The sequence below is a fragment of the Podarcis vaucheri genome (genome assembly GCF_965113315.1).
Source record: "Podarcis vaucheri genome assembly, chromosome: 17".
Lineage (NCBI taxonomy): Eukaryota > Metazoa > Chordata > Lepidosauria > Squamata > Lacertidae > Podarcis > Podarcis vaucheri.
In genome coordinates, this window is record NC_138755.1 from 13,851,887 (window position 1) to 13,870,488 (window position 18,602).

Sequence of the window (18,602 nt, forward strand, 5' to 3'; positions counted from 1 at the left end):
ATCCTGGGTATGACCAGGTTTGGCGTGGCTGCCATGTCGCGCCAGTCAGCTGGTCTGCGGGGCACCCAAAGACTCTTCTGGTGCCCCACTGACCATTTGCTTTGTGATCTTGCAAAGAAAAAGTACCCAGAGATATTGTCGAGGTGACCAGAGCCTAGATTTAAGGTGCCGTTTGGCTCCCAGATTTTACATCTCTGTTTCTGACGCTACTTCTGGTCGGGTTGGCAGCACAGACGAGGATTGACAGATGGCCTCCCTTTATCTCCTCACACATAGTTTTGGCTTTTTATCTGTCTTGGGCTGGAGGAAAGGATAGCTGCCCCCAAGCCAGCAGAACACAAGACACAGCTGGAAGGTGAGCTTGGTTTGGTTTGAAGATGTATTATAGGGATCTGACAGAAACAAATGAGGTGCAGTCATACCTCGGGTTGAATGTGCTTCAGGTTGAGTGCTTTCAGGTTGCACTCCACGGCAACCCGGAAGTAATGGAGCGGGTTACGTCCGGGTTTCGCCATTTGCGCAGACGGCTCAAAATGACATCACACACATGCGCAGAAGTGGCAAAACGCGACCCGTGCACACGCAGACACACCTTTGCGTCTTACATTCTATTCAGGATGCAAATGGGGCTCCGGAATGGATCCCGTTCGCATCCCGAGGTACCACTATATTTGAACCAAACCTGGGGCTGAGGGTGCAGTTCATGAGGGAAATTTGCATCAATTGGAACCACCACCAGCCTCTAGGGAGCGGAGGTGCCCTTCCTCTATGCCCAAAGAATCTTCCAGAAGGCGACACACGTTCCTTCGTAGTTTTCCCTCTGTCCACTGGGTGCAGGAGAAATTCTGGCAAATGGCTCTGCAGAGGTGAAAAAAGACCTTCTACACAACTCTCGGAAAACGCACGAGCCTCGTCATCCTCTCCCTCAAGTCAGCTTGTGCTTATTTAGGCGACACCACACAATTTCCGGGACGAGTCGCCACCCTTCCCCCAAAGTTACACACCATGAGTGTGACGTTGTTTTCATACAGCAGGCATGTCCAACGGGTAGATTGTGATCTACTGGTAGATCGCGGGGTGTTCCTGCGAGATCTTCAGTCCCTCAGTGATATCCTCCCCCCCCCAAAAAAAAGGGGAAAAACAACAACTGTGGCTTCCTTTAAAAAGCCCAACAACTTTGCCTTTCCCAAAAAAGCTCAACTTTGGTCCATCCAACGACAATGGGTAGATCACTGCCAGTTTTTTTCCTACTGTGAATAGATCGCAGTCTATTGGGAGTTGGATGTCTCTGTCATACTACTTCTTCTTCTTGTTGTTGTTGTTTAGTCGTGTCCGACTCTTCATGACCCCCATGGACCAGAGCACGCCAGGCACTCCTGTCTTCCACTGCCTCCCGCAATTTGGTCAAACTCATGCTGGTAGCTTCGAGAACACTGTCCAACCATCTCGTCCTCTGTCGTCCCCTTCTCCTTGTGCCCTCCATCTTTCCCAACATCAGGGTCTTTTCCAGGGAGTCTTCTCTTCTCATGAGGTGGCCAAAGTATTGGAGCCTCAGCTTCAGGATCTGTCCTTCCAGTGAGCACTCAGGGCTGATTTCCTTCAGAATGGATAGGTTTGATCTTCTTGCAGTCCATGGGACTCTCAAGAGTCTCCTCCAGCACCAGAATTCAAAAGCATCAATGTTCTTTGGCGATCAGCCTTCTTTATGGTCCAGCTCTCACTTCCATACATCACTACTGGGAAAACCATAGCTTTAACTATACGGACCTTTGCTGGCAAGGTGATGTCTCTGCTTTTTATGATCCTTCATGGATCACTGCCTTGCCGTGGCGAAGGGGCTTGACTAACTCGGAGAAGCTATGAGCTATGCCGTGCAGGGCCACCCAAGATGGACAGGTCATAGTGGAGAGTTTTGACCAAACGTGATCCACCTGGAGCAGGAACCGGCAAGCCACTGCAGTATCCCTGCCAAGAACCCTCCAAGGACAAAGACAACCCTGTCATACAGCAGTTGCTAAATATTTATTTTTTAAAAATAAATCACAAATCGTACTGAAACACCTGCCTCTCCGCCTGGTTCTTACCTATATTCCCGCTCTTGGAGGATTTCCACAGGGTCCAGCCCTTGGGGCTTTTGGATGGGGCTGATGCGGTTCTGTTTCTGCTGCAGCTGGACGATGGGCGAAGGCTGGCCGGCTGCGGGCGGAGGAACCGAAGGGCCTGGCATGACAGCCGCCGGCTGGGCAGGGGCGGGCGCCGGAGAAGGTCTTCCGCTAGGGGACGGGACAGGGAGCTTCTGAGGGGTGCTGGGAACATTCATCTCTGGCCCTTGCCCTGGAAAATAAGCCAGCACCAATATTCATAAACCTGGACCAAAAGGAGCTAAACAAAATGTTATCTATCCTTTTGGATAAGGTCAACACAATAGGATCAAGGACACTTCAGCAGCCAGATGCACCTGCTAAAGAGAAGGAACGAAATACAGGCGTACCTTGGATCTTGAACGATCGAAACCCGGAAGTGATTGTTCCGGTTTCTGAACTTTCTTTTGGAAGCCGAATATCCGACGGGGTTTCCGCGACTTCCCATTGGCTGCAGGAGCTTCCTGCAGCCAATCAGAAGCTGCGCTTTGGTTTCTGAAAGTTCTGGAAGTCGAACGGACTTTTGGAGTGGATTCCACTCAACTTTCAAGGTACGACTGTATGCCAAACAATGACACTTCTTCACACTCGCTTCTATGTATACCAACAGAAGCATTATTACTATTAATAATAATAATAAAATTTAATTTATATCCTGCCTTCCCCGGCCAAGGCCGGGCTCAGGGTGACTAACACCAAATATAAATTACAATAAAACCTAATAGAAAAACAACAACAAACAAACAAACAAACAAACAAACAAACAATTAAAATACAGCCTCATTTTAGTAGTAGCCCAGAAATCAGGACCATAAAGGGAGGAAACATCAGATATTAACAACTGGCTGAATCTGCGTGCACCACAATCCAATTCCTGACACATGAAATATTCCATTATAAAGCAAATTTTGCCCAGTCATGTGAGCAGATGATACGTAACCCTCTTTTCATAACCCTGAGGCATGGTTCACATGTAACAGGCCAACGCCAGCTTGGGCTGGCACACTCTCTTCTCTCCCTGGGCAGCCCCATCGCATCCAAACTGGCTAACTATGGTTGCAGACCAGAACTGGTAACCCGCTTTAAAGCGTTACTTCCAGTTTTGGTTTGGAACAGCACTTTGGTTTTGGAACATGCAACAGCACCCCGTGGTCTACCCAACTCAGGAAATCAAAGTATGTGAGGAGAAGGAAGCCTCATACCAGATCCTGGTTTGGTGATAATCTCCAAACCAGCCCTAAGACTTATTTGGCTTTTTTAAAAAATCAGGATTAATCTCTAGAGTTTGTGGGCTTTATTTTGGATTAATCTCTAAAATAGATTAATCTCTAAAATAGTTTGTGGGCTTTATTTTGCATTCATTAATTATAAAAGTACATGTTATGTGCCCACCGGGACGGGTTTGCTTTTGTGGTCCTGTGATATCCTACAAGTTAATTCCTATTAGAAGCATGGACACCAGTGCTGCAATATTCACACAGCCCTGTATGCGGAGATGAGAGAAACCAAAGCTACGTCTAAACAAAAAACCTGAATGCATCAAGCAAAAAAAACAGAATGCATCAATAAAGCAGTAAACTTGCCTGCATTTGGGGTAGTACAGGTGTGTCTATTATGATAAATGAAAATGTTGGCATTTACTAGTAATTCTCAACATATAAGGTCAGGGGTAAAGATCAGAAAATGCTGATATTTACTAATATGCCTGAGAAGCTTATTGAATGCTTCAACTCTCCATGAAATTCCACTCCTGTTCCCATCCTTTTATCAATAAAAGATTGCCTTTCCCAGGAAATGTCAAAACGAAACTCGCCGCAATTTCTCACATTTATCAGTTACCTCACATTACCCAATTCCTTTCTCATTTCTATAGTTTACCAAGGAAAACATTGCATTTTTCAAACGACTTAATGGAATTGTCCCAACAGTCCAATGTCAATAAAAATCATTACAGTCCAATAATATTTAATTTGCTATACACTGGTACCTTGGTTCTTAAACGCCTTGGTACTCAAACAACTTGGAACTCAAACACTGCAAACCTGGAAGTCAGTGTTCCGGTTTGCAAACTGTTTTCAGAAGCCGAACATGCTCCATTTTGAGTGTTACATTTCTGATTTGAGTGTTACGCTGAGGTGTTGGTTTCTGCTATTTATTTTGCGTTTTTGTGGCTCTTTTTTGTTTTTGTGGCTGTGTGGAACCCAGTTCAGCTACTGGTTGATTGGTTGATTCTGCGATTGCAGTGCATTGATTATTGCTTTCATTTAATGGATCCATGGTCTTGTTACTTAGTAAAATTCATGTTAAATTGCTGTTTAAGGGGTTGTTTTTAGAAGTCTGGAATGGATCGATCCATTCTGCATGACTTTCTATGGGAAAGCGTGCCTTGGTTTTGGAACGCTTTGGTTTTCGAACGGACTTCCAAAACGGATTAAGTTTGAGAACCAAGGTCCCACTGTACAGCAAAGGAGTTATGTGGTTTTTTTAAGAAAAGGACTGACTAACCCAACATTATTCTTTTTCTCAACTCTCTCTCTCTCTCTCTGTTATGTCAACGGTCTGGATATAAAAGAGCTGCCGACATCTTTCTTTCTTTTTTACCTTCTGGCCAGGTTTTGGGGGCCATGGCAGCCGTGTGCGCTGGCATTCCTGAGGCAGCTCCTGGTCCAGCTGGGAGGGGGGCATTGGCATGTGCTGCAAAAACTGCAAAAAGACGATTTTCCTTCCATTAGAATGGGCCACACCAAAGCAGGTTCCAGTAGCTATTGCACCTCCATCAGGAGTTGCAGTGAATTACGTCACAAGCCCTGACAGGCACACACAGAGAGTTCAAACCCCATCGTAGAGAGCATGTATACAATGCTCATGCTGTTAGATTTTGTGGGGCCAGCCTGAAGCTGGAGGAAAGAGAAAACTGAGGCCTCTTGCACACTGTAAAATGCAGGTCTGCAATAGCCACATAATGGCCAAGGGAGTTATTCCAGAGTTGGAAAATAGGTATCCTGATGGTGCTGGGATATTGCACCAGGACCTAGCCCCCTGTCAGACATCAAAAGCGAGGACAGAGCAGCAAATACAGGTACTTGATTGGCCAGGGAATTCCCCAGATGTCAATCCCATGGAGAATTTGTAGGCTGTATGCAAAAGTTGCCTCCATGTTGTAGACTGTACGACTATGGAGAACCTCAATCAGACGCTGATTCAAGTGTGGTACAGGCATCCGAAAATCAACAGGGACTGTTCAAAACCAGTAGACTCCATGCCAAACCGTGTTCAAACGCTGCTTAAAAATAGCGGAGGCCATATCCGTTACTAACGTACGTATATGTGAGTTTTGTACATGTATACGTGAGTTTTGTGCAATAAACTACTGTGCTAAATTCATTGTTTGTTTCAACTGCCGTATTTTACGCTCTGTAAAGACGCACCAGACCATAAGACGCACCTAGTTTTTTTGGAGGAGGAAAACAAGAAAAAAAATATTCTGAATCCCAGAAGCCAGAACAGCGAGAGGGATCGCCGCGCAGCGATCCCTCTCGCCGTTCTGGCTTCCGGGATAGCTGCGCAACCTGCATTCGCTCCATAAGACGCAACACATTTCCCCTTACTTTTTAGGAGGGAAAAAGTGCATCTTATAGAGCGAAAAATACGGTAATTTGCACAAGGGTGACTGTAGAGGAAGCTGACCAAGTCCGGCAGTTTTACCCGTTGGCTTGTAAAGAGTCTGTTGCTGCTGAATCCCGGGCAGAGTTCTCTTCCCCTGGACGGCAAGCTGGAGGTTTTCGGGCAGCGGCTGCCCCCTGGCCAGCATCTTGTAGGCCAGAATCTGCGCCCGGAGTTGGTGCAGCTGAACCGGACTGAAGGGCGAAGGTCCTCGGCTGGGCTGGCTCATAGCTTGCGGGTCTCCCGGCATCGTGGGTCCCGGCTGGCTTGGCGGCATTTGGGGCGGAGTGGGACCCCCTCCGGACATGGGGCTGGAGACATGCTCGGGAGCCGGCCCCAAGGGCGACGGGTGGGGAGACATGTAGCCTGGAAGAAGCAAAAGAGCAATTAGCGCCGTCATTTCCTGGAAAACGTAAGAGGCTTGATAGACTATATGGGGCTGGCTGAAATGACTGGCAGAATCCGAGACCAAGGGAGAGAGACGGTGGAAGAAGATTGGAAGAAATTCAAAATTTATCTTAAGAAATATTGCAAAGTCAATGAGTGCTAAAATGTTGAGGGTATAGAAAAAAGGGGGTTACAGCTATAAAAGATTAAGTAAAAGAAAAGAACAAGGGAAAATTAGATAAACTTAAGGGGGAGGATTTGCTGGAATTAATTTGGAAATTGGGATGCAGAAAGGGGGGGTATGGGGAAGTCGGTGAAGTAAGGTTTAAGAAAAAAGGATTCGAAATTATACGTTTGTTTATGTGTTTGTATGTTTGTATTGTGTATTGTTTGTGTTTATATAAATTGTGAAAAACCAGTATTTTTTTTTTAAAAAAAAGAAAAACGTAAGAGGCTTTCCTTGCGGCAGAGTGGCTCAGTTTAATTAGGAAACAAGGATCACCGGGGGGGGGGGGGGGCGGGGGGGAGACAATAAGCAAAGAGTAACTTGCCACTCACGGCCAGCCACATTATTTCCCCCTAGCATTCTGGTAAACGAGCTGGATTTATTTATTTATAGGAATCTTTTTTTAAAAAAATAAATACTTTATTAAACTTTTTTTTTTTAAAAAAAAATGAAACTATTCATAACAAATAAACACCAAAGAATTGTCAGTCTCTATTACACTTTATCACAGTCTTCTTCTAGTTCCACTGACTTCCCGCCAACTCCATCTAGCTTTAAATGTGTATTTATCTAGCTCACTGTTTGTGTCTGTTTAAAATAATTGCTTAGCCAATATATTGTACTTTCTTTACAACTATTCAGTGTATAACAAAAGCTATTCAAAGGCTGCCACAGATTTTATAGTGTTGCAGTCTTTTATGTAACTTTTAAATAAACCCCATTTATTGAAAAATACTTGATCTGCGTGATCTCTTATTCCTCCTGATAGCTTAGCCAGTTCTGCGTACACCATTAGTTTTTGTTGCCACTCCAATTTTGAGGGTATTTTTTTCTCCTTTCCAATTTGATGCTATTAAAATTCTCGCAGCCACTGTCGCATAGAGGAATAATTCCCTTACACTTTTCAGGATAGCGGAACCCAGTATCCCAAGAAGGAGGGCCTCTGGGTTTTTTGTAAACACGATCTATGCATTTTTTTAAAAGTTCCATAGATATTTCATCTATTTATAGGATTCATAGCCCACCTTTCAATGAATGTATTTTGCCAAGTCAGCTTTCCCAAACAGCATATAAAATAAAAACCAATTGGGTATTCCCATTTTAAGAGCTTGCAAGACATTTATGGTATACCGCCAAAATCAGCTGCACGTGTGTCGTTGAGCAAACTTATGATTATGGTGTGCAAACCAATTAGGACAGTGTTTCCACTTTCCCACGGCTCTGTGGGTTCACAGGGCATGCATATAATACAAAGAAGGTTCTTGGTTTCCAAAAGATTCAAGTTAGAGATACCTAAAGGTCCTGGGTTTTAAACCCAAGGAGTCTCTCAGTCTCTGATGCTTGCTTCCGTATTCTTAAAGTACAGTGGTACCCTGGTTCTCAAATGCCTTGGTTCCCAAACACCAAAACCCCAAAAGTAAGTGTTTCGGTTTTCGAACGTTTTTCGGAAGCCGAACATCCGATGCGGCTGTCGGCAATTGTTTCCGAGGCGCCTGCACCAATCAGAAGCTGCGCCTTGGTTTTCGAACATTTCAGAAGTCAAACGGACTTCCGGAATGGATTAAGTTCAAGGTCCACTGTATTTGGCGCTTTTGGTTTTGCTATTTATTTTGCCTTTTTTTTTTTTAGCCTTTTTTGGTTCATTTGTTTTTGTGACTGTGAGGATCCCAGTTCAGCTGATTGACTCTGTGACTGCAGAAATGGATAAAAGCCCCCATCCAAACAATGACTATCATCAGAGCAAGTAAGAACATAAATTGATTTTAATTCTCATCATCTACAATACTGTCTTATTTATTTTATAGCACAGTACCTTGTTTAGTACCTAGTTTAAAAGTACCTGGGGTAAACCACAGAGCCTAGGACTTGCCTATCAGAAGGTTGGCGGTTCGAATTTCATAGGAACAGGGAGCTAGCGTACATCTTCCGGATCATGTGGCCAGCATGACTAAGCCACTTCTGACGAACCAGAGCAGCGTACGGAAACGCCGTTTACCTTCCCGCCACAGCGGTACCTATTTATCTACTTGCACTTTGATGTGCTTTCGAACTGCTAGTTGGGCAAGAGCAGGGACCGAGCAACGGGAGCTCACCCCATCGCGGGGATTCGAACCGCCAACCTTCTGATCGGCAAGTCCTAGGCTCTGTGGTTTAACCCACAGCGCCACGCACGTCCTGTAAGGGGATGTTTAGATGTCCCCAAATTTATCGGGCTAGCCTTGCTATCTATGTATCTATTGCTACACACTGTTCTCCACTTTCACAATACTATTCCAGGCCCTACGTAAAGTAACAGCAGCCCCTCAGGACACAATCTGGGGGAAACCTTTGGCAACGTAAGCATGCAACGATATGTCAGGCCAGAACGAGGTTTTACGCTGTAACCGTCTCAAGGCGTGAATACACGTTGTTTGCTCAGGCGGCTGGGTGCTGGGCCTGGCGCTCGAATGAATGTAACTCCTTCTAAAGCCCGCCGCATTTTCCTTTTTAATAGGAACAGAACGAAAAGAAGCAGCCCAGCATCAATAGGAGGAGGATATATAAATATCCCTCTGATTGCAACGTTCGTGTTTTCAAAAGGGGGCACGGGGAAGCTGCCTGCAGAGTTTGGCGGCATAATAGCGTTCCGAAATAAGTAACTCCCTTTTCTGTTCAGCTGAGCTTCTGGAATGCCAGGCAACTGTTTAAATTGCAGAGTGTTTGCAAGCCTTATCTAAATACCGAAACCATCCCAAGCGCTCAGTTTCAACCGTGAATTCCTCTGGGAAGGGACCCCCGAACGATGCGCTTCTGCCGCTGCTCATTTGTTTTCAGAAACTGCCAGAGATTAACTGTATTTTATGCTTACCTTCTGTTCTCAGAGCTTAGCTGCGCGGCGTATGCCGCGACGAGAACGTTTGACCTTTCCGAGGCCTGGCCTGCCCTCCGTAAGCAGCGGGGGGAAAGCGGCTGGGTGTGTCAGCTGAGGGAATGCAAGGAGAAGCCCCCAAGAAGGCAGGCGGTGGGGGTGGCAAAGGAAAGGGAGATGCAAATCGCGAAGGGGAGGATATATCCCGCACACAAGGTGTGCACAATGCTAAAGCCTAGGCAGGTTGCACCATTTTCACATCATGTATTTGGTCCGGCGGGACGCGGGTGGCGCTGTGGGTTAAACCACAGAGCCTAGGACTTGCCAATCAGAAGGTCGGCAGTTCGAATCCCTGCAATGGGGTGAGCTCCCATTGCTCGGTCCCTGCCCCTGCCAACCTAGCAGTTCAAAAGCACGTCAAAGTGCAAGTAGATAAATAGGTACCGCTCCGGTGGGAAGGTAAACGGCGTTTCCGTGTGCTGCTCTGGTTTGCCAGAAGTGGCTTAGTCATGCTGGCCACATGACCCGGAAGCTGTCTGCAGACAAACGCCGGCTCCCTCAGCCTATAGAGCGAGATGAGTGCGCAACCCCAGAGTCGGTCACGACTGGACCTAATAGTCAGGGGTCCCTTTACCTTTTTATTTGGTCCGGCAGACATCTGCCTGCCCCAAATACTGCTTTCTGAAGGGACGCAAATTAAAACTGCAGCAGGCTCTCCGTGGCTTCCCTCCCCACCACGCCTCTGCTTCCCCAGCAAGAACATCACAAAGCAAGCAACCAACCAGATAGTTCTGTTGCCTTCGTTCTGGTGACCTCAAGGTTAGATTGCTGCAATGTGTTATACGTAGGGCTGCCTCTGAAGACGGTTCGGAAACTTCAGCTGGTGCAGAATTCAGCGGCCAGATTGCAAGACAGTCTGAGCTTATTACACCAATTGTGGTCCGACTGCACCGGCTACAATTGGTATAATAAGCTCCGGGCCCAGTTCAAAGTGCTGGTTTTGACCTCTGAAGCCTTAAATGGCTCAGGACCGCAATACCTCAAGACCGCCTCTTTCCATATGAACCTACCCAGACCCTGAGACCATCATCTGATGCCCTTCTTTGTATGTCCCCTCCTCAATAGGTCCGGAGGGTGGCAACACGAGAACAGGGCCTTCTCTGCAGTGGCTCCCCGTCTGTGGAATGCTCTCCCCAGGGAAGTTCGCCTGGTGCATTCATTATACACCTTTAGGCACCAGCCAAAAATGTTCCTTTTTAACCAGGCCTTGGGCTGACTGACATCCAATGCCCTTTTAAAATGTGGCTCTTTCGGAGGGGGCTAACGGGTTGTTATTTTTATTAGGTATATTGTGGTTTTATATCTTGATTTTATTCTGTGAACTGCCCTGAGACCCCCAGGTACAGGGCAGTATATAAATTCTAATAATAATAATAATAATAATAATAATAATAATAATAATAATAGTTCCTTTCCAATGAACTCTGATGCTATAGACAAACTCCAATGCTATAGACTCATCCAACTCAAAATCCCTGCATCGCGTTGGGGCTGGACTAGATGACCACTGTGGTCCCTTCCAGCTCTACAAGCCTCCGATTCTATGAGCTAAGCAAGAATTTAATCGACGTAACGGAGAGTTCCTTCCTAGGAAGCCATTGCAGGAGGGCTAAAAATGCTGGCAGTCAAAGCATTAGTCCGGATAGATCATCAGTCTGACATTATATAGAAAACTGCCCTTTCCAGTCCAGATCACAGGCCCACCTACAGCCGAGTACTCCCTGCACAGGCTGGCAGCAGCTGGCCAGGGTTTGAGACAGGGTCTTTCCCAACCCTAGCCAGATATGCTGGGATTTGAACCCAGGACCTTCTGCAGGCAAGCCATGCTTTCTGTCTGCTTTCTCTGCATGCAAACATGGGGCTCTGCCTTCGTTCTCTAGGCCAGACATTTGCCCTTCTGGGATCTTATCCGAACACAAAACAAAGGCGGAAGGTATAGGAGCCCCTGTCAGGGCTCTCCATGGCAGGACAGGCATGGGGGAAAATTATTTGACTATGTTTTGATTGGAACAGCTGAGGCTGCAACTAAAGGAGGCGTCGCGAATCCAGAAAAATCGCAAGGAAAAGTGCTACCAGGTCCTCTTGTGGCAACTGGGACAGGCTCCAAAGGCAAGGAGGGAGAGACTTGGCCGGTTAGTGAGAAAGTTAGAGAGAAGTTTCTGGCAGAGCCAGAGTTGGACTGGGTGGCAAGGGCCATTTCATATTTAGAAATAGGGATATCCTTGGGAAAACAGATGGACGGGACAGTTCATCTCGCTGTATTAAGTTTCCATTCCACAAACAGTGCTCATGTGGTTTTGTTCCACCGTGTGAATAATTTCTTGATTTTCTAATAAATACAGATTCTCCAAAACACGAAAACGCACCCAATGAAAGCAGAAAATACAGTGGTACCTCGGGTTGTGGACGGGATCCATTCTGGAGCTCCAGCCAGATCCCAAGATTTCCGCAATCAGAGGTGCCTATTCTGTGCACGCGCGCAATGCAGTAGAGCGCTTCTGCGCATGCAGCAAAAACCCAGAAATACACTTCCATGTTTGCCACTTACGTGTCCTGAAGTTTACGTAATTGGAGTTACGAACGTACCCTTAAACTTGTTTTCCTTGCAATTCTTTTTGAGCCTAAACTTTTAGGAGGGAGTGCCTCTCCAGGGGAAAGTTTATTTAGCTCTTTATAACAGCTTCAAAAGCCTTTTATAAATAAAGGCAGAAAGACAACCACCACCAAAATAACCAGCAAGAATCTGACAACCAAGGGCACAAGGCACCCTGTCCAAATTACAGTGGTGCCTCGCAAGACGAAAAGAATCCGTTCTGTGATTCTCTTCGTCTAGCAGTTTTTTTCGTCTTGCGAAGCAAGCCCATTGAAGGATTAGCGGATTAGCACTATTAGTGGCTTATCTGCTGATCGGATCAGCTGATAAGTGTCTTAGCAGCTTAGAAAAAGGGGGGAAAGGAGGGGAAAAAAAACCAGCAGGAACTCGCAAGACATTGTCGTCTTGCGAAGCAAGCCCATAGGAAATTTGTTTTGCGAAGCACCTCCAAAACGGAAAACTCTTTCGTCTAGCGAGTTTTCCGTCTTGCGAGGCATTCGTCTTGCGGGGCACAACTGTAGTGAGCAGCTTCACAGATCTTAAGAACAACCTCAACTATATCGCCAGCCCCCTGGAAAACCCACCTTGGCTGTGCTGATCCCTTGGGCTCTGGGGCGGCCCCATGCCAGGGTGAGGGGGCCTCATGCTTGCGGTCTTCATGGCGCTGTTGTGCAGGTCTTCCACCATTCCTTTCTCATGCAAACCATCAATGGGCTGTAAACAGATAAAAAACATGCATATGTTTCTGGACTGCTCCATCATTTCAGAAAAAAATGGGTCTCTAGACATGTACACACACAAAACAGCATTAAAATCAGGTCAACTGGGGTTGCCATATGTCCGGATAATCCCAGACATACCGGGAACAGAGGTGGGCAGCAGAGTCCAGGTGGAAATTGGGAAAATCCGGGCGTATGGCAGCCCATGTCAGCAGTGCAGTTTCCCCATAAAAATAGCTCAAAAGCGGCACTTTTAAAGCGATTTTGCCCCCAAAGCTCAACAACTTTTCTGTCCATGTTTGAAATATTACAACCCTAGGTCAACATCTAAAACACAATGATAAGAAGACCAAGAAAACTGAAGACTCAAGGAGCTCCAACGGCATCAAATGAACACGGTGCGAGTTTTACGCGATACGGCACCCATCTTTTCTGAAACTGTCCCTTTACGATTCAAGCGTGTTTGACTTTTCTCATTCCGAACCTAACTTAGAGCAGTTTCAAAAGCCATTCGCTGAACCCCAAGACTTATTGAGAGCCCTGTCGTGGTGCGTTGGGCCAAAAGTGCTGCTGCGATAATCTCCTGCTCTTTGGCAGCAGCCAAGCAAATGGCAGGGACCGCAAAGACCACTCCAATAATAATAATAATAATAATAATAATAATAATAATAATAATAATAATAATATTTATACCTCACCCTTGCGGCTGGGTTTCCCTAGCCGCTCTGGGCAGCTCCCAACAGAATTAAAAGCACAATAAAACAACAAACATTAAAAGCTTCCCTAAACAGGGCTGCCTTCAGATATCTTCTAAAAGTCAGATACAGTGGTACCTCTGGTTGAGAACGGGATCCGTTCTGGAGGCACGTTCACAACATGAAAAGAACGCAACCCGCAGCGGCGTGTCTGCGCATGCGCGGGTTGCGATTCGCTGCTTCTACGCATCACATCATTTTGCACTTCTGCGCATGCACGAGCAGTGAAACCCAGAAGTAACCCTTTCTGGTACTTTCTGGCTGAAAGAACGTAATATGAATCGGACGTAACATGAGGTATGACTGTAGTTGTTTATTTCCTTGACATCTGATGTGAGGGCGTTCTACAGGGCAGGTGCCACCACCGAGAAGGCCCTCTGCTCTCCATAACCCGGAAACAGACACAAGGAGCTCAGAAGAAGAGATGTGTTGTCTGGGGCGCTATGAGCAGCAACTGCCACCCCAGAACATCCCCAAGACCATTTGAATGTGAATATTCAATGGTAGGAACCAGCCCTTCCTATGGGGCAGGAGGAAGGAGAAGCAGAAAAACCTCACGGAGCTCTTGCAGCAGCCAAGACCAGCAAAAAACTGAAATTGTGAAGCAAGAAAGAGACTCAGACGAGAGAGAGAGAGAGAGAGAGAGAGAGAGAGAGAGAGAGGAGGTATCTGAGCAATGAGAATGAAACTCATGGAAGACAACTGGATTCATCCAGGGGAAGTGAGATATTGCAATGTGGGGTCAGGATGAGATCCACACAGAAGGCAGAATTGAACAGGCAGGGAGGGGAGCTGGGGAAACACAGCAAAGTCCATGCAAAGGAAACCTGGAAATTGCAAGCCTGGAGGTTTGTTTTTTATTTAAAAAAAAAGCAAAAACATCAGTGTAGGAGGAAATAGAAGATTTACTTCCCTTGCCAGCTGCAAATGCAGAGCACTGGGGAGCCGTTATTTAAAGGGAAAGGAGCAGTCAGCAGCTGCTTTCCGGAGAAAAGGGGGCAGCGCACAGACTCGCGCATGTGTGCGCACACACACTCCCCGTCCCCTTCCACACACACACAAACACACACAGCTGCCACGGTCCCATCTCTTGCTCTCCCCCCAAGCCAAGGCCATGTCCAGGCCTCCAAGTGTTGAGAGCGATAGAGAGAAAGCGAGAGAAGCTGGGAGGAAAATCAGAACTCTGCTACAAAAGGAAGAATAAATGATTCCAGATTTGGGGAGGTGGGAAGAGCTGCAAGACAGCGCAACAGGTTTTTGCACGGCCAGAAGTTTTCCTTTATACCCAACGGCATTTTCGAACTAATCTGCTTGAGAGGAGGAACTCCATTTCTTCCTTTCTCTCGAAGGAACAGAATTCCCAATAAATCAACAACAGCCGCTGCTATCCCTAATAACACATAATGAAAACTACAGCACTAGAAATTCTCAATTTTGGGAAGGGCAGTTTGTTAGTGTTGAAAAAGGACCAGAGCTATCCTGAAAATGATGCCCTTGGCACAAGCAGCCTCTCTTACGGTGGAGATGTTTGCCAAGGAGGATCGAGACGTTTCGAAGTTATGGGACCGTGGAAAAGCAGTTGGAGACGCACCGAAAATGGCCTTTTTGCCGTGGGCAGAAGGTGCTTCAGAGCAGGTGAGCTGAGGTCCAAGAAGAGAGTTTCCTCCCTATGGTATTTATGGGTCCAGAATGTTCCATGGCAGTTGGCAGATCCGTTAAGAATGGGGAAGAAGGAAGCAGATGAGGGAGGAAGATGAAGGCGGGGCAAGATGTTCCCAGGGCACACCTTAAGGCAGATTTGTCGCCAACCAACCAGGTGTCATCATTATTATATCAGTATTTGCATTATTTCAATCAATTTATATACCACCCTTTATCAAAAGCTCCCAGGGCAGTGTACTACATTAAAAACACATTACAGAACATCAATGATAAAAACATAGTCAAAAGCATACTGACAGACAAATCATTAATAATAATAAGTCATTTCCCCCACACTTTTACAGGCCACAGATTATTTAATGGATGAAAGGTAAAGGGGAATGTTTTTGCCTGGCACCTGAAGGCATGTAATGATGGCGCCAGGCAAGCCTCTCTGGGGAGTGTTTCAAAACTGGGGAGCCACCACAGAAAAGGCCCCGCTCTCTTGTTGCCACCCTCCGAACCTCTCTGGGTGTAGGGGACATAGACAAATGGAGGGTCTGGGTCAGTTCACATGGGGAGAGGCGATCCTTGGGGTGTTGTGGTCCTGAGTCGTGTAGGGCTTTAAAGTTCTCAAAACCTTAACCTGAAGCACTAAGGTAACTGATCTCTACGTGGCCTTTGGTGCAATGTGATCTTTCCCCTTCAGGAGGTGATACCGCAGCCCATTTATTCTTGGGGAACTTTTTCTTCCTGGGGCTGTGCCAAATTCACAAGAAACGGAGGGATACAAATCAGAGTAGGAACTTGAAAATATACAAGTCCCATTAAACACAGTTTGTATCACACACACTCCAAATAACATGACCGCCACCTCTAAAGTATAAATCCTTTACTTTTAGTTCGGGGTCATAAAGAAAGAGAAAACCACTAACCTCCCATCATTCATGAGCCCCAAGGCAAATAAACTCTTGTTTGCATGAGAGCAAAGCTGCCCGGGAGCTCTGCTCAGGCGCGTTTACACAGAAGTAAAGGTAAAGGGACCCCTGACCATTAGGTCCAGTCATGACCGACACTGGGGTTGTGACGCTCATCTCGCTTTATTGGCCGAGGGAGCCGGCGTACAGCTTCCGGGTCATGTGGCCAGCATGACTAAGCCGCTTCTGGCAAACTAGAGCAGCGCACAGAAACGCCGTTTACCTTCCCGCCGGAGCGGTACCTATTTATCTACTTGCGCTTTGACGTGCTTTTGAACTGCTAGGTTGGCAGGAGCAGGGACCGAGCAATGGGAGCTCACCCCGTCGCGGGGATTCAAACCGCTGATCTTCTGATCGGCAAGTCCTAGGCTCTGTGGTTTAACCCACAGCGCCACCCGCGTCCCTTACACTGAAGTAAGCCCCAGCAATTTCAGGGGAACTTGCTTCCACACAACTCACTCAGGATCGGGATGTAAGGTGCTAGGTCAACACTGCCAGCTGAGTCTACAAAAATTAAGAACCTCAAAAGTTATGCTATTCCACCCATAACAGCACCCACCATTTGTGATGCGTTTCCATTTGGGAAAACGTTGAAAATATTCCACTTGTAAGCTTCCTTCTTTTATTGTACGGATGTGGCCTTACAAGAGTCACACCAAGATCGAGTAGCCATTTACAAGCCTGAGTAAGGACACAGCATGATTTCTAATGTCTGGATCCTGTATTTACTACCCAGACCCAGTGATTTCAATAAAAACGCCATTCCCAGTAGGTGGTGTTCAAGCTTCAGGACAGCATCCAAAATATACTGCTTTAGTTTCCAAACTGCCATCCTTCTTCAAAAGGAAACTGGCAGCGCCATCTTAGACGTGGCTACTCAGAGGTACCGTATTTTTCACCCTATAGGACACACTTTTTCCCCTCCAAAAATGAAGGGGAAATGTGTGTGCGTCCTATGGGGCGAATGCAGGCTTTCGCTGAAGTCTGGAGAGCGAGAGGGGTCGGTGCACACCAAGCTTCAGGAAGCTATCCGCAAGCCTGCGGAGCCTGGCGGTAACTCTCGCGGGCTCCGAAGGCTTGCGGATAGGTGCTTGCAGCCCGAAGTCCGTGGAGAGCGGCACTGCGCACCCCAGGCTTAGGGCAGCTATCCACAAGCCTGCGGAGCCCGGCGGGAGTTCCCTTGCGGATAGCTGCCCTAAGCCCGGGGTGCGCAGCGGGCTACAGCGCCGCACTCCCGGGGCTTCGGATAGCAGCAAGCTCCGGGAGCGATGGCGAGGTTGAACGCAACCTCGCCATTGCTCCCAGCCCCCCAGCCCTGAGGCTAAAAACGAAGCCAAGACAGCGAGCGGGATCTATCCCGCTCGCTGTCATGGCTTCTTTGCTCTTTGGGGCTTGGGGGGGGAAATAATTTTTTTCCCTTTATTTCCCCCCCCCAAAAAAAGTGCGCCCTATAGGGCGAAAAATATGGTAAGTCCTGTTGTCTTCAATGCTACTAAACGCCCTGGTAAGTAAATGGATATAGGATTGCAGAAACCTAAGTCAAAACTGTTTGCCATAACTGGAGCATTCAGTCCATGCGCTACAGAAGCACTGCTCAGTTGCAGGAGTCAACTGCATTTCCGTATCACAGGATCACCATCTGCCCTTTTACTTAGATAATATAAAGCTTAAAGTGATTATTCTGGAACACAAAGGCACAGCCACTGCTTTTCAGCCTTGTCCAGTCGGCGGCTAAATGCAAAAGGAGCACAGGGCTTTGGCACTTTTAATAAAGTTATCTAAAACATAAAACTCCAAGATACATTGTCAAAGGCTTTCTCTGCATCAATAAACATTAACATTGCTTTACAACCCTTTCTTGCTTCTAATTTTTCCAAAATATCCACAACATTTCGAATGTTGTCTTTCATATGTCTTCCAGGCAGAAATCCTGCCTGGTCTTTATGAATATACTCAGATAAAACCTTCTTTAGCCTGTTGGCCAGTGTATTTGCAAAAATTTTGTAATCCACACCGAGTAGAGAGATTGGTCTGTAGATTTTAACATTGGATCTATCTTGACCCTATTTAGGAATCAGAGTAATATAAGCTTGCTTCCAGGTTTCAGGTGCTTTGCCCCCTCGCAAAATCGAGTTAGATACTTCTGCTAGAGGTTGAATGAGCCAGTCTTACAACGTCTTATAATATTTCGCTGATAGACCATCAGGTCCTGGTGTCTTGGGGCGTTGGCACTTTTAATAGCTGTGAGAAAAAGGGAATTTCAGCCACCAATGTTTGCCATGCAAGCGACCCTACTGACATCAGACGTGCACAACAACTGCCGCCCGTATTTTGTTAGCTAAAAACTGGAAAACCCAAGAATTACCAACAATAGAAGAATGGCAGATGAAGATGATGGATTTTTCTGAGCTAGCCGACCTAACCGGAAGAGTCCACGACCAGGAGGAGGAGGAGTATCAGGAAGAGTGGATTAAATTTAATAATTATCTAGCTAAATTTGTTAAGTCAAATTAACTGAAAACAGCTTGCAGATATTTAATTGGCTAAGGATTTTATTTATGTTAAGTGATGAATTAATATGTTTAATTCCAT

The 18,602-nt window shown here is 46.5% G+C and overlaps 1 protein-coding gene across 4 annotated transcripts in view; it reads right to left on the reverse strand.

The window, feature by feature from the left end:
* Positions 1-18,602, reverse strand: part of SMARCA2 (SWI/SNF related BAF chromatin remodeling complex subunit ATPase 2) — a 132,670-nt gene that overhangs the window by 101,598 nt on the left and 12,470 nt on the right. Inside the window, exons 1-5 of one of the 4 annotated variants that reach the window (XM_082204542.1) lie at positions 14,984-15,083; positions 12,503-12,632; positions 5,847-6,170; positions 4,743-4,844; positions 2,085-2,334 (exon numbers count right to left, since the gene is read on the reverse strand). In XM_082204542.1, coding sequence (XP_082060668.1) covers positions 2,085-2,334; positions 4,743-4,844; positions 5,847-6,170; positions 12,503-12,605 — 779 coding nt within the window. In that variant the 5' untranslated portion in view covers positions 12,606-12,632; positions 14,984-15,083. Of the gene's footprint in view, positions 1-2,084; positions 2,335-4,742; positions 4,845-5,846; positions 6,171-12,502; positions 12,633-14,909; positions 15,084-18,602 lie in introns of those variants that run through there. The other 3 variants (XM_082204543.1, XM_082204540.1, XM_082204541.1) reach the window with 3 other exon arrangements.